Source organism: Balaenoptera borealis (genome assembly GCF_965194805.1).
Source record: "Balaenoptera borealis genome assembly, chromosome: 12".
NCBI lineage: Eukaryota > Metazoa > Chordata > Mammalia > Artiodactyla > Balaenopteridae > Balaenoptera > Balaenoptera borealis.
In genome coordinates, this window is record NC_138869.1 from 8,597,892 (window position 1) to 8,613,271 (window position 15,380).

Genomic DNA, 15,380 nt, shown 5'->3' on the forward strand with positions numbered 1-15,380 from the left:
CTCTCAGCTGGGGGTTTTGCAGTTACCCCCCAATCCCGCAGAGATTTGGGTGGAGCCCTTTGTAGAAAACCCCTTCTGGGGCAGCACCTCCCAGCAGGCCCCGGATGGAAGCCGGGATGGAAGCCGGGAGCTGCCGCTGCAGTGACTCAGTTCCTGAGCCGGCTGAGGCTGGCTAGGGTATCTGCAGAGGCCCTGCCACAAGTGGGGGCTGGGGCTGAGGGGGCCTCCTGAGGAAGTCAGGGAGGCAGGGAGTCACTTAGTGACATTCATCTCTGAAAATGTGATTGTGACCCCCTGGCCCTTTGGGTGCGTGAATGAGAGATGTGGTCAGTTTGAATGACTTGACAAATCCCTTTCAACCCTGACCCCAGCCCTGGACCATGCTGTGTACTGGGGCTGGGCAGGCCGCTGCCTCCCCTCCAGGGCAGCCCCTCACTGTCCAGCGTTTGCTAGGAGGGTGGAGGAGCCGTCATGGCCCTGGCCATGCCCACCGTCAAGCCTGCCACACCCACACACGCCCAGAGTGGTGGACGGGTCAGTGCTGGACCCTGGCACCAACTCCCTGGATTCAAATCCTGGCTCTACACCTCCTCCCTGGGGCCTCCAGCAAGTCACTTACCTTCTCTGGGCCTCCACTTCCCCATCTGTAAAGTGGTCTCAGCATAGACAAGAACAGGGACCCCTGGAGTTCAGCGGAGGCCGTGTGTGAGTTGGCTCAGCCCCTGCAGAAACACCCTCTACAGGAGTCTCATTTACTCACTGCCGCGGCTGCCAGTTTTCATGGAGATTAAGGAAACAGGCCGGCTTCCGGGTTCTAGTTTCTGGAGGGTGGAGAACAGACACAGTGTGTATGGAAGAGGAGCATGAGGGCCTGAGCCCATGGGCCTGAGGGATCCCTTCCCATTTCTGGGCCTCAGTTTCCCAGTCTGAGTTGGGCTGTGGGGTGGCAAGAAAGCCCTCACTCTGTCACCAGAACTGCTTGCATTGGCATCATTATTATTATTATTGTTGTGTCTTGGAAACTTATTCTGTGTCAGGCAGTTTGCAAAAGCACTTGACATATAATGCGTATCTCTTAATCCTGCCAGCAATGGAATGGGGTGAGTGTTATGCTAAGTCTACAGGAAGGGGAAACAGAGGCCCACAGAAGATAAGTGACTTGCCTGAGGTCACACGGCGGGTAAAAGGTGGAACAGGTGTCTGGTGTCAGAGCCTGTGCTCATCACCTTTACTCCCTGGTTCCTCTGAAAACGCTGACCTAAGGGATGTGAGCCAAAGAGGCCCTCAAGGTCACAGTGATGGGGTGAATGGGTCCGTTTTAAAGTTGAAGAAATTGAGACCCAGGGATGTTCTTCCCCTGCTGGGGCTGCAGTGGGGTGTAATGAGAACTTCCCAGTGAGGCCAGCAGAGCTACCGAGCCCCGTGCCCAGTGTGGTTCCAGGCTGGGGCCAGGTTCCCCGGGTGCAGGGCTCCTGTTCCCCACAACTGCAGCTGTCTCCACCTTTGCCCACCAGAGCCCAGACCTCCTGGGCACCATCTCCTGCCTGTCTGTGCTCCTGGTGGAGGGTTCCCTGGAGTGTGGCAGGGAGGGGCTCAGCTCTGTTACATGGCAGCCCGTTAAAAGGCATGAATCGGACCCTGCCCCTATCCTCCAGGAGCCCCAAGACAATCGGGGAGGAGTTCAGGACAGAAGATACGCCAAAGCAGAGCTGAGTCTGAGGGACTCAGGGAAGGCTTCCTGGAGGAGGGGGGTGTTGGAGCAGGACTTTGACAGATGGGGCTTGGGGAGGCCTTCCAGGCAGAGGCGAAGGCTCAGAGACGTGGTAGAACATGGTTTGGGTAGCAGGCAGAGATGAAGCTGAGAGCATGTGAGGTCTGGGGTGCAGGCCGAGGATTTGGACACTGTCCTGTGGGCTGCAGGGAACCAGTAAAGGCCTGGGGGAAGAGTGAGACACAGTTGATCTAGTTCTAGAGGAGACCCCGTGGCTGCTGGCCCACATTCGTCCTGCCAGGTGCTGGCGGGAGCAGGACGCTCTCTCCTGGAGGCCCCACTGGGGCTGGACCAGGTGACTCCCAAGGGGCCCTCCAGCTCTGCCAACGGTGTGGGGATTGCCATGGAAACCAGCTGGTCCCCAAGTGGGGACAGGCCCGGAAAGTCTCCTGGCGCCAGCCACGTGGATTTGGATCCCGGCTCCCCCCAGAGCTCGCCTGTTTTCCTTCTTTCCAAAGCCTGTGTTGAGCCAGGGCCGAACCCAGCAGGCTGCCTGGAAGGGCCCCGCTGCCCCGCCCACTCTCCCGCTGCCGCTGATCTCGATGCCGATGCCACCGAGATCGGCCGGGCCAGTGAGGCTCGCCCCACCCAGTCCACCATCCTTCACCCTGGAACACGATAAATCACGCGCTGGAGGAGGGAGGAAGCTCACAGCTCCATTACGAGGCCCAGCGAGGCCCCAGTGGGGCGTTAATCACGGTGCGCTTTCTGTTCTGATCAGTAAATAATGGGGGGGGCGGCCGTGGGCAGAGGGCTTGAAGTGGAGTCCAGGCCCAGGAAAGGAGCTAAACAGCGATCGGCGGTCACCTCCACCCCCCCATCCCCCTCTCAGAGCTCGTCTACCGTCTGTGTTGGAGGTGATTGAACCCTCTGGAAGTGGCTAGCTCCTTGATGGGCCCCAGTATCCCCAGCTTGCAACCCAGGGCCTTTCCAGCTCCACATGGCCAAACTCCCAGTAGTTGTTGGCTGCACCCGACAGACCAGGGGGCGGAGAGACTGTGGATTAGGACGAGGGTACTGGAGCCAGCCAGCCTAGGTTTGAGGCTCACCTCTGGCTATTCTGGCTGTGTGACCCTGGGCAAGTCACTTTACCTCTCTGTGGCTTAGTTTCCTTTACCATAAAGTAGCAGCAACTTATGAGGATCTGGTGAGGGTTCAGTGAGGTTATACAGGCAGAGGTCTCTGCACAAAGTAAACCATTGCTGCTTATTATTGTTGTGTTACTGATTCCACTGTGTTGCTACTATTATAAAGCTGTCCCTTCCCCACGTGGGGGTGGTCTCTGAACTGGGACATTGATAGCTAGAGAGAGGGCCCCATGTCACCTCCATGTCTCCAGCACATGGGACCCGGCCCAGAGATGTTTGCTGGGAGCCCCTCAGCTGCGGTCGGTCACAAGCCGTTGTCAGATGACTCTGGGACCGAGGCCAGCACCCCCAGGGGATCGGGAGGAGGGTGTGAATTCAGTCTCCAGGGCCCCTCAGCCCCAGGAGGAGGAAGGCCTGGGGTCCGCAGGAGAACCAGCTGCACTCTCAGCTTCTCCCAGCCTGCGTCCCTTCAGGGGAAGAAGCTGGGACCGAAACTGTTCCAGGGTGAGGAGGGGCTGGAGCTGCTGCGTTCCGCCTGCCGCCCCTCCCCCGCTGGAGCTGGCGGGAAGGAATGACCCCCCCCCCCCAACCCGCGCCGCCCGGCCAGGGAAGAGTCCTGGCTGCCCATCCCACACTGTGCTCCTCTGGGACCCGGGGGGAGGGCTGGAAACGGGGCCAGGCTGGGCCGGAATGAGAAACAGCTTCGAGAAGGGGGAGCTGAGTGTCTGGGGGGCCGTGTCCAGCTAACAAAACAAGGGCTGCTTGAGTCAGCGGCTGCGGCAGCAGTTCCCAGGCAGGCCCCGAGCAGAGCCGCCCCAGCCTGGGCGAAGGCAGCGCTGCTGATGCAGCCTCAGATGCTTGAGTTCGGGGAGTGGTGGAGCGGCTGGTCCCAGGGGCCCTCCTGTCCTCGGGCGTCCCCGAGCCTCTGCCCAATGGCCTGCAGAGATCATTGGGAATGTGCATTGAGCACCTGTGGTGCTCAGTACTGAGGGCTGCCGTGAGCTGAGCCTCTGTAGTGGGTGCAGTTATTGCCCCCATTTTATAGGTGAGAATACTGAGGCTCAGTGAGGATGGGGCAGCCCACAGTGAGTTAAGAGCTATAAGACTTGGCACATCAGGAGACTCGGTTTCTCTGTCTGTTAAATGGGAACCCAACGAGAGTGTGTGCTCCACGCCTGCATGCAGCAGGTCTTCAGTCTAGCCCGGCCTCTGACCTCAGCCTGGGGCTGTCCCTCCAGGCTGTGTTCTGTTTGGCGGCAGGGTCGGGAGTGCCAGTTGTGGGTGGGTGGACACATCGTGCTCAGGGCGGCCTGGCTGGCTGGTCCACACGGCCCTTCCAGGTGGTGCCCAGCTGGCCTGGACGGCCTCAGTGCTTGGGCTGGGCGATCCACCTCCTCCAGAGAGAGGGTCAGGGAAGCCAAGGCAGGCCCCTCTGAAGCTGTGGAAGGGTGCACGCAAGCTGTTCTGCCCATTGCCATTTGTTGGTTTTTCCTGCCTGATTCAGGCAGCCTGGGACCAGGAAGAGAATTACTGCACTGTGTGTCCTGAGGAAGCCTCTGCCCCTCTCTGTGCCTCAGTTTCCCCAAAGCACTGCTTTTCCCCTCCCACTCAGAGCCAGGCCTGCTGACTTGTTCTCTGGCCTGGCTGGCCATTCTCTCCCCCACTGCCCCCCACCTCCACCCCTTCAGGAAGTGAACATCTTGATCACCAACTGGGAGGTGCTGGTATTTCCTTTCTTGGCAACAGGCAGCTTCCTCCTTGGTGTGAGGGCCATTGCCAGAGGCCCCCCAGAGTTGAGTCTGTCCTGCCCCCTCCCAGGACCGGCATGCGGTAGGCCCAGGGCTCTTTTCATGCCTCGGTTTACCCTCAGTGGAGAGGTCAGCTCAGTGGAGCCGTAGCCCAGTAGCCGCCGTGTTTCGAGAGCACGCACAGGCTGAAGTGGTTGGGTGGAGTTTGGGTTTGGGAGTCGCAGGTGTGGTTTCAAGTCTGGGCCTGACCTGTGCCCTTGGAGACCTGGAGAACACTTCCCCCTTTAACCTCAGAGCTTTGGGAGAAGGTGGGGGGAGGGCTTACTCACCCAGGCTCTGCAGGAAGCAGAGTTTAGTGCCCTGTTTCTAGGCCTGGCTTTTGATGCTGTGCCTGTCAGACCCCCATTACTGCCCTGCTGGCTCCCCGTTCTCCAGTCCTGGCCCCTCCTCTCCTGTCCACGCTGAGGGAGAAGGAGCTGGCCAGGACAGGGGTTGGGGGAAGCCACAGAGGGGCATGCCAGGTCGAGCAGGGCCTTGAGGGCCCAGGAGCAAATTTTGGGTTTATGCTGAGGGCACTGGGGATCTATTGAAGGCTGTTGAGCTGTGGGAGGGACACAAGCCACTTTGCATTTTTTCTTTTTTTTTTTTAAAACAACTTTTTAGTTTGGAATAACTTTAGATTTACAAGAAAGTTACAAAGGTAGCACAGATAGTTCCCGCATACCCTTCCCTCAGTTTTCCCCACTGCTAAGATCACACGTTATGACAGATGCGACATATATTTGTCAAAACTAAGAAACCAACATTGGTATCTTACACTCAACTAAACTCCAGAGTTTCCTCCACGAATGTCCTTTTTCTTTTCCGGGATCCCACGTCGCATTTAGTGCTTTGCGGTTGTAAGAGCTCTTTTTGGCTGCTGTGGAAGGGTGCGTGGGAGGGGGCTCAGTGCAGCCCCCAGCCCGTGTGGTGAGCGGCAGGCCGTCCTGCAGTCTGCTGCTTAATACCCCAAAGTGATTGGTGTGCTTTCAGCTCCTCGGCAGTGAAACCTCACTTTCCCGGGATCGGGGTTCGGTAACAACCAAAAACTTGAGGCAGGAAAGTGCCCTCACTTCCCAAGCACAAAACCCCGACAGCCGGTGTAGTCTACACCTGGGGCGGAACCGCTGGGTCTTGTAGTCTGCCACTGACGCCTCATCCTGCTCGGAGTGCCACCTGCGGTGGGGCTGAGGTCTGGTGGGGTCTGCAGGCAGGAGGCGGGAGGCTGAGAAGCCAGGCTCTGGAAGCTCTTGCTCCAACTGGCTTCCTGGGGAGAGAAAGTCAACACAATTACAGTTGGTAGTGAAATCAGTATGTCAGGGTTCTAGTAGGAGAGTGGGCAGAGCTGAGCTTTGGCCCCCGGAGGCAGCCAGCGGAGAGAGAGGAGGTGTCCTGCTCCTAGAAAAGAGCTGAGACCAGCAGCCACCCGTTGCTCATCCCATTTTAGAGAAGGATCAACTGAGGTTCTTAGAGGAACCAAAAGTAGCAGCCAGGTGCTGCCTGGCACTGAACACCTGGCTCTCCCGTGTTGTCACACGCACAGTTGACATACAATTGACCCATACTTTTCCTTCCGTTCTCCAGCGCCCAGCATGGCAGTGTTGCTCTCATTGTTTTTTCTTTTTTATGTATATAAATTTATTTATTTATTTATTTTGGGCTGCATTGGGTCTTCGTTGCTGCACATGGGCTTTCTCTAGTTGTGGCCAGCGGGGGCCACTCTTCATTGTGGTTCGCGGGCTTCTCATTGCGGTGGCTTCTCGCTGCGGAGCACAGGCTCTAGGCACGTGGGCTTCAGTAGTTGTGGCGTGCGGGCTCAGTAGTTGTGGTGCACGGGCTTAGTTGCTCCACGGCATGTGGGATCTTCCTGGACTAGGGCTCGAACCCGTGTCCCCTGCATTGGCAGGCAGATTCTTAACCACTGCACCACCAGGGAAGTCCCTCTCATTATTTCTGCTTGGAAAGGAAGAAGCTGAATACAGTCATTCACACTTTAGTCAAAATTAGTTTCCTTTCTTTAGTAAACACTCACCCCAGAGCACAGTCTCCACCCTGGAGAAGCTCATGCATATGCTACCATTCTACCATGAGAAATGAAGGTGGTGACCAGCACAGTGCTGTCACAGAGGGCTGGAGAGGTTTTTTTGCAATTGCATCTTGCAAGCTGGCTGAAAACTTGCTGCCTGGGCATGCCTGGCAAAGGGAACAGCGTGGGTCAAGAGGAGGGGAAATAGAGGGCTCAGAGGTATGAGAAGGACATTGGCTACTGAGGGAAGAACATCATGAAGGTTCAGGCGCCCCAGGAGGAAAGTGTGGCCACATTTGAGAAACTGCGGAGATTGATGTGGTCGGAGCTGAGGGCGGGGCAGAGGAAGAAGTGAGACTCCAGTCCTGAGCAGCCGGCAGGAGCCAGATCACAGAGACCTTGAATGCCAGGCTTTACCCTGAGGATGGCCAAAAGCCAGGGAGGGGCTCTCCAGTCTTGTGCTTGGGAAGGTGGCCCTTGTGGGTTGGAGGAGGCCACTGTGAGAGTCCAGCCCTCCCCCTGATCTCAGAGGAATTTGTGTTTTGAAAGACCAACGCCGAGTGAGACTGGAAGGCGGGCTGGTGCTGATGGAGGGATTTCAGGCCGTGTCACACGGTCAGGGCAAGCAGTATTTTGGGCCTTGGAGCTGACTTCCCCTGGAGACCGGGTTCGGCTGAGGGCACACCCGGGACGGCCGCCAGTTCCCCCGAGCCCACTTTCCCCCTTTCCTGGGCCACATCCCCCAACAGCGGAGGCCTTTCCCGCCTGCCCGGTGGACGTGTGTCTGGCTTCCGTTTTCGAGTCAGTTGTAGCCTTGTGATTTCCCCTGGTGGCTGGGGAGCCAGCTTCCCCCTCAGAGCACAGATCATGCAAAGCAGCCAACGGGTTACTTCTCCTTTAAAAATTTTTTTAAATTTTATTTTTAGAATAAGAAAAAAAAAGTCAGAGGAAAGGCTTTTTAGAGAATTCCTCCAGTGCAGAATTAATGGCTGTGAGCGTCAGGGCGGGCAGGCGAGAGCTAGATTCCCAGCCATTCCCGCCTCATCCTCTCTGCACCCCCGGCCCACAAATCACCCTGATCTGGGCGCCTGGTCTGGCTGTTCCCAGGACCCCCCATTCTGGCTGTCTGGGGAACCCCCATCGCAGGGCCCAGTGCAGAAAACCCCAAAGTTGTCACCCAGGCCCTCCAGGTGTCCCCTTCCTGCCTTCCCACCTCTCCCAGAGCTCAGGGAGGAAGCGCCTGTCCCCTGGGCGAGGGTTTACAATTTTAATTTTAGAACAACGTATTATTAAATGGCGCCAGTAATCCACAGATTTCAGCGAAGAAAAGTTATACAACCCCTGGGAAAAGCGTCCTCATGCCAGGTCTTGGGCCCAGGTGCCCGCTGTCCTGCCTGCTTGCTGGTGGAACCATCTCATCTCTTCCCTGCAGCCGCAGGATTGCGGGGGGTGAGACCAGGGCTGGGAGAGGCCGCTGGGGAGATGGGCCAGCAGCCTCCTTCCAGGGCCGGCCCCCAACTTGGGCACAGAGGTGAACACAGAGGATGGGTCAGGCAGGGTAGTCTGAAGCTGAAAGATGAGGAGCCAGTGATCAGACAGTCTGGGCACTGGCATTCCAGGCAGAGGGACTGGCACAGGCAAAGGCCCTGTGGCAGGACCCAGCTTGGACTGTTTGAGGGACAGAAATGAGGCTGGTGTGGCTGGAGTGGAGGAGTGAGGGTAAGGATGGGATGGGATGGGCCCAGAAGATCCCAGGGGCCTGAAGGCAGGGTTTAGGATTCAAGGTTTATTCTCAGTATCGGTGTAAACCATCCGAGGGTTTCAAGCAGAGGAGACCTTTGTACCTTTTTTTTTTTTTTTTTTAATTTATTTATTTACTTATTTATTTATGGCTGTGTTGGGTCTTCGTTTCTGTGCTAGGGCTTTCTCTAGTTGCGGCAAGCAGGGGCCACTCTTTTTTTTTTTTTTTTAATATTTCCAAATCTTTGCTAACACTTGTCACTTGTTATTTTTCTTTTTTATTTATTTATTTATTTATTTATTTTTGGCTGTGTTGGGTCTTCGGTTTGTGCGAGGGCTTTCTCTAGTTGCGGCAAGCGGGGGCCACTCTTCATCGCCGTGCGGGGACCGCTCTTCATCGCGGTGCGCGGGCCTTTCACTATCACGGCCCCTCCCGTTGCGGGGCACAGGCTCCAGACGCGCAGGCTCAGTAGTTGTGGCTCACGGGCCCAGCTGCTCCGTGGCATGTGGGATCTTCCCAGACCAGGGCTCGAACCCGTGTCCCCTGCATTGGCAGGCAGATTCTCAACCACTGCGCCACCAGGGAAGCCCCAGGGGCCACTCTTCTTCGCGGTGCGCGGGCCTCTCGCTATCGCGGCCTCTCTTGTTGCGGAGCACAGGCTCCAGACGCGCAAGCTCAGTAGTTGTGGCTCACGGGCCCAGCTGCTCCGCGGCATGTGGGATCCTCCCAGACCAGGGCTCGAACCCGTGTCCCTTGCATTGGCAGACAGACTCTCAACCACTGCGCCACCAGGGAAGCCCGAGACCTTTGTACCTTTAGAGGGCTCACTTGGCAGCTGTGTTCAGGGGGAAATGTTGAGGGCAAGAGTTGGCCCAGAGAAGAGGGGCCTGGAAGAGCCTCCTCGGTGAGAGGATGGCTGCCTTAAGGTGGTCCCAGGTGGTCCAGGTTAGAAAGTTTTTGAGGTAGGCATGATTTGCCCCCAAATTCCACTTTATAATAATAATTTCAGTGACTGTCATATCTGAAACAGCGATAGTATCAGTTGACACTCCTGGAGCATTTACTGTGAGCCACGCTCCGTGCCAGCGCTTTACAATGAACTGTCGTATCCGAGTGCCTATGAGGGAGGTGCTGGAGATGCACCCATTTTATAGTTGAGTAAACTGAGGCTCAGAGGAGTGAAGCGACTTGCTCCGGTCGCTCCTGGCCATCCTGTGGAAGGCCACCCGGTCATGAGTTGTGGCCCAGGGCACTCCGCAGCCCCACCCCATCGCTGGGCTCAGGGCTCAGTTCTGTTTATTTTCCCAAGAATGAAGGACCTGGTATTTATGGTTTGCTTTTGAAAACTAGTTGAGATTTTGTACAAAACCCATGTGGGCACATCATCAGTGGCTTTGGCTTGCAAAAAGCACAGATAAGGGGAAAAAAACCTCTCTCTAAAGCCGTGCCCTAAAGCCAGTTCTGCTGGCCGCTTCAGTCCTGGTGGCATGATATTGCAGCTGGTGACCTGGAGCAGGCCGCATCCCCTCTGAGCCTCAGTTTCCCCATCTGTGACATGGGACCTCAGAGGGCTGCCAGGATTCAGGGAGTTGATGCACAGGCCCGGTACAGGGTCAGTTCCCAGTAAACGTGGCCTGTATTACGTTTGCTGTCGTGACTGTTACTTTAATGTTTATGTGCCAGTTTTACCAAAAAGGCCCCATGACGTCCTGGGACTTTTCTCAGCCAGATATCTTTCTTCATAATCAGTGCAGATTTGTGGTGTCTCCCAGGGCTGGGGTGGCTCTCCTGGATGATGTGCTCAATCCTCGTGGACACTGAGGTTGTGTCTCCCAACCCCCGCTCTTCTAAAACACCCTTGTGTCTGCATCCTTGTGGATTTGCACAGTTGTCTTCTGAAAGGCACTTCCTGGAGGCCTGTGTAGTACTTCTGTGGAGATTGCAGAAGAAACCTTTGAAAGAACCAACAAAACTCAGAGAAAGGTGGAAAAGGTGGGCGCAAGTCCAGGGAATGGCGGGGACTGGGGATGCCAGCGCGGTTTTCCCGCTCCTGTGAGGTGGGGCTGATGTGGATGGCAGGATTGTGCACTTGGACACACCTGGCCTCGGTTTGCCCATCTGTAATGTGGGCAGATGAAGGGATGTGTGTTGGGAAAGGAGAGAGGGGCCTCAGTTTGGGGAGCCCTCAACCTGGGTCTGGTGAACTGCTGGGAATTTGGGAGGGGCTTGCTGGGGTCAGAGCAGGGGCCTGGGGGGAGGAAGCCCCATGATTGCTGTGGAGACCTCGCCGGGACAGGAGGGACACCTCTTGGGTGTCGGCAGGTAAGCTGGGGCAGAGGCTGGCCTCGCTGGGCCTTCTTGCCTTCCTCACATGACTCCTCCTGTCCAGCTCCTGCATGCCTGGAACGTACCCATCTCCTTGGGGCAGCTCCGTGACTGAAGCCAAGGGCAGGGGTCGACCTGGGCTCAGAGACGGGGTCCTGCTTATGTTGGGGCCTGAGCCCAGCGCTGGGCATACAGAACCGGAGCAGGACTTTAAAAGCACTGTTGCTGAGGCCGGAGACCACAGCCGGCTGTGTGGGCAGGGAGCTGGAGAAGGTTCCGGAGCCGAGGTCTGACATGAGTCTCTCTTCCAGCTGCAGCCGGAACAGCTGGACTGCGGGGCCGCCCACCTGCAGCACCCCCTGTCCATCCTGCAGCCCCTGAAGGCCTCGCCCGTGTTCCGAGCCCCGGGCCTCTCCTCCGTGGCCGTGGCCAGTGTGGGCAACTACACGGTGGTCTTCCTGGGCACAGTCAGTGGCCGGCTGCTGAAGGTAGGGCTGGGCCTGGGGGGGTCCCCGGGGGGGTAGAGGGCAGGGGTTGGGGGGAGGGGCCCACGGGTTATAAGGCGGCATCTTCCACGTCTGTTTCTTCCACTCTTGCTCACAGCAGTAAGTGCCCGTCGTGCAGAGGAGGGATCCGGGGCTGAGAGGGGGCCCTTCTCTCAGGGCTCCAGGACGGGGGTTTTGAAATCGGGTGGATCTGAGTTCAAGTCTCTGGGCTCTGCCACTTGCAGACTGTTTGACCTTGGGCAATGAACTTTCTCTCACCCGGCTTCAGTTTCCCCATCTGTTAAGGGCTGCACTTTCGGCCTCTTGAGACCGTTGTAGGGCTTTGAAGGGGCGGGGGGAGGCCACAGCCTGGCAAGTGGGGACTCTCCCTCCCGTTTCCTCCTCCACTCCGTTGGCCGCCCTCTGCAGATGCCCCAGCCCAAAACCAAAGTGACTGGTTTCTGGAGGTAATGATGCCTGGCCCTGAGTTGCCTGGAGCTGGGAAGGGGTGAGAGGAATCTGGTTTCCCCACTTAGCGGCCTCCAGGTGAGGGCGTGCACCTGCCCCCCAGGCACCTACCACACCCTGCCTGTCCGGAATGTCAGCCACCTGGCATGCCTCCAACTGGCACCAGGCCCTGGCCTAATTGATTCAGATCCGATAAGATAATCCAATTCCCTCAGTTCCCCGGGCAGACGCCACAGGCTGGGGGTGAGCAGTGGGGGTCGGTGTCCCAGCCCACCTGGCCCCGGACCCTAGCGGGCCCACTGACATCTCTGGGGGAGATGCCGGGCGTGGGAGCAGGGAGGGGACAGGGGTCCTCCTCAACCTTCAAAGCTTCCGTTGAGGGTCCGCAGACAGTGGGGCTTGTGTTTTGGGGTCAGGTACTCGGATGGGGATCCTCGCTCCTCCCCTCCCAGCTGTGTGACCTGGGGTGGTTACTTCTCACTCTGAGCCTCAATTTCCCCATCTGTCCAGGACTCTCCCCCACCCCCACCCACGAAGCTGCAGTTATTAGGCACCACTGCCTACCCAGCCTCAACAGGCATGTCACGGGCATCATCTTGTTTAATTCTCACATCCCTTCATGGGAGGCAGAGCCTTGATCCCCATTTCACAGATGAGGACGCTGAGGCTCTGAGAGGGGAAACAACTGCCCCAAAGTCACACAGCGAGAACCGGGATTGAATTCAGGTCCAGTCAGCACAGAGCCGCCCCACCCCTCAACCTGGACCTCTTCACCCTCCACCCTGCGCCGTGCTGGGTCATCTCCCGCCCAGTCTTGTCCAGCTTGGGGCTTAGATCGTAGCACCCAGCCCAGGCCCCAGAGCACACTAGGTGCTCAATAGACTGTTTTGTTTTTTTTGGGTTTTTTTGGCTGCATTGGGTCTTTGTTGCTGCGCGCGGGCTTTCTCTAGTTGTGGCGAGCGGGGGCTACTCTTCGTTGCGATGCGCGGGCTTCTCATTGCGGTGGCTTCTCTTGTTGCGGAGCGCGGGCTCAGTTGTTGTGGCTCACGGGCTTAGTTGCTCCGCGGCACGTGGGATCTTCCCGGACCAGGGCTCGAACCCGTGTCCCCTGCATTGGCAGGCACATTCTTAACCACTGCGCCACCAGGGAAGTCCCATCAGTAGACTGTTGAAGGAGTAGAAACATGTCTGCTGGATGCCTGGGGGTAGGAATGGGGCCAAGCTGCCCGGGACAGACTCTGCCAAGAGGCCACTTGGGACAAGGGATGTTGCAAGGGCAGGGACAGCCTGTGGGAACCTGGGGAGAGAGTAATTCCAACTGGGTGTGTGGAGGGCATCTGGGAAGCCCTCCTTTTTGTTGGAGACCTTGGGAGGACAAATCTTGGTCCAAGGGCGAGAGGGAAGTGTTCCAGAAGGGAGCACAGCATGGGAAAAGGCTCAGAGGCTGGGATGTTGAGTCGGGTTTAGTGGGTGGGGATGAGGCTGGTGGAGTAAGCTGAGATGGATCGTCAGGGCCTTGAACGCCAGAACAAGTTGATGCCGTAAGCAGGAGGAGCCATTAAAGGTTTTGGAGCCCACCGAGGAGGGCTGGGTGGTAGGAGGCCCCAGGGAGGCATCTAGACCCCTGACCCCAGCTCAGGGCTTGGCAGGACCTTGACAGGGCAGCATGTTGGGATTGTGAGACCAGCCGGAAGAGAGCAGTTTGATGGGTCTCTGATCGGCATTGTCAGTTCTCTGGGGGACATGCAGAGGGGCCCTCAGCCAGAGAAGCTTCCAGGCCCTAGCTAGTCCTGGTCCTTCTCCTGCCTGGACATTGGACCCCACACCCCAGCCCCAGCCTTGGTCTCTGGGGTCAGACAGGCCTAGGCTTGCATCGCGACCCTGAGGCATCTTCATTTTAGGACTCTTGCCAAGTCCCTTGGTTTCTCTGGGCCTCAGTTTCCTCATCTGTGAGATGGGCGTGAGAGGGGAGGGATGAGACGGGTGGCTGTGCAGCTTCTCCCGGGCCTGGCCCTAGCAGCGCTTCGCCCACATCTTCTTTAGCACACTTCATGGTCACGCGGGGCAGGTATCGTCGTCAGCCCCATTAGCTCAGAGAGGGGAAGTGACCTGGACAACTTGTACTTTGTGCAGCTTGTAAATGTCAAGGCCAGGATTCAAACCCAAGTCCCTGCTCCTTGGCATGATGCCCAATGGCCTCCCAGAGAATGTTTTGTAAACTGTGAAGCCCGAACCTATTCACAGGGTTGGATGTGCCCGTGAAGGGCAGCGAGGGAGGCCCTGGTGGGGGCACAACAGAGGCAAAAGTGTAGAGTGACCCTCTGCCAGTCCTGGAAGGGCCCGAGAGAGGGGCAGAGGCGGAGACTCCAAGCCCGGGTCAGCCCCTACCCCCAAGGCAGGTCCCCCACACTCGGCCTCCCCCTGCCGGGGCACCCTCCTGGCGCACCATCCCCTGACGGCTCCCCCCCGCCCCAGATCAACCTGAACGAGAGCATGCAGGTGGTGAGCAGGAAGGTGGTGACGGTGGCCTACGGGGAGCCTGTGCACCACGTCATGCAGTTTGACCCCGCAGACCCCGGTTACCTCTATCTGATGACGTCCCACCAGGTAAGGCCCGAGCCTCCGTGTGACGAGGTCCCAGGACGAGCTGAGCTCTCTTGCTTGCCTTGCCTTTGCACGTGCTGCTGCTCCTGCTGGGAGCGCCTCCGCCCTCACCCCCCGGCCTGCTCATCCGCACCTCGCAGCGCAGGCATCACCTCTGCAGGGAAGCCTTGTTCCCTGTGTTTCCCCCGTTACGGCATCGAGCCTCAGTTTCCCCAGCCTCTCACGGGCCTCGCCGTGCTGACTCCCCTGGGAGGGGCCGGCAGCCCCTCTGATCTGGGCCCCCGCCTCTGCCTCTAGATGGCCAGGGTGAAAGTCGCCGCGTGTGCTGTGCACACCACCTGCGGGGACTGCGTGGGTGCGGCCGACGCCTACTGCGGCTGGTGTGCCCTGGAGACGCGGTGAGACCCCTGAGACGGGGGCTGGGCCAGGGAGGCCGTCGGGGTGGGGGAGCCCCCCTGCGTCCTGACCTGTGCCGTGCCGCCCCAGGTGCACCCTGCAGCAGGACTGCGCCAACTCCAGCCAGCCGCGTTTCTGGACCAGTGCCAGCGAGGGCCCCGGCCGCTGTCCCGCCATGACCGTCCTGCCGGCCGAGATCGATGTGCACCAGGAGTACCCGGTGAGTCTCTGGGGAGCCAGGACCCAGCTCTGGGCTCAGAAGTACGGGTGGAGAGCAGCCCTTCACCTGGCACCCAAACCCTGAGAGGTGGAGACTCCTGCGCATAGCACCCCAGGGACCTGGAGGCAGATGACGAGAACAATAACGACCGGATGGTCTTAACATCCCCATTTTACAGATGAGGAAACTGAGGCCAGAGCGGTAAAGTGACTTGTTCAAGGTCATACAGTGAGGGAGTGGCAAAGCTGGGGTTTGAATTCAAGTGGGTGGGCTCCAGAGTCCCAGAAAAGGGGGGGCAAGTTGGAAGATGGGAGGAGAGCCAGCACCCCCATCTCACATCCTGCCTTTTTCTGGCCCCAGTACGGGGTGGGGGGAGGCCACCAAGTGCCAGACTGCTGTTTCTTGAGCTGGGAAACAGATGAATCTGCAGCATGGGGGCAAGTAGCTACCCCCTCACCCGTGTCCAGGA

General features: G+C 58.2%; 1 protein-coding gene and 1 long non-coding RNA gene across 2 annotated transcripts in view; one reads left to right on the top strand and one right to left on the bottom strand.

Annotated features, from left to right (window-relative positions):
- The window catches only part of LOC309607322, a 169,515-nt gene extending 160,354 nt beyond the window's left edge, over positions 1-9,161 (bottom strand). The window contains exon 1 of the long non-coding RNA XR_014232369.1: positions 8,801-9,161. This is a non-coding gene — a long non-coding RNA (uncharacterized lncRNA). The remainder of the gene's footprint in view (positions 1-8,800) is intronic.
- The window catches only part of PLXND1 (plexin D1), a 53,026-nt gene that overhangs the window by 7,062 nt on the left and 30,584 nt on the right, over positions 1-15,380 (top strand). Inside the window, exons 2-5 of the mRNA XM_082345696.1 lie at positions 11,050-11,226; positions 14,167-14,298; positions 14,593-14,693; positions 14,782-14,911. Coding sequence (XP_082201822.1) covers positions 11,050-11,226; positions 14,167-14,298; positions 14,593-14,693; positions 14,782-14,911 — 540 coding nt within the window. The remainder of the gene's footprint in view (positions 1-11,049; positions 11,227-14,166; positions 14,299-14,592; positions 14,694-14,781; positions 14,912-15,380) is intronic.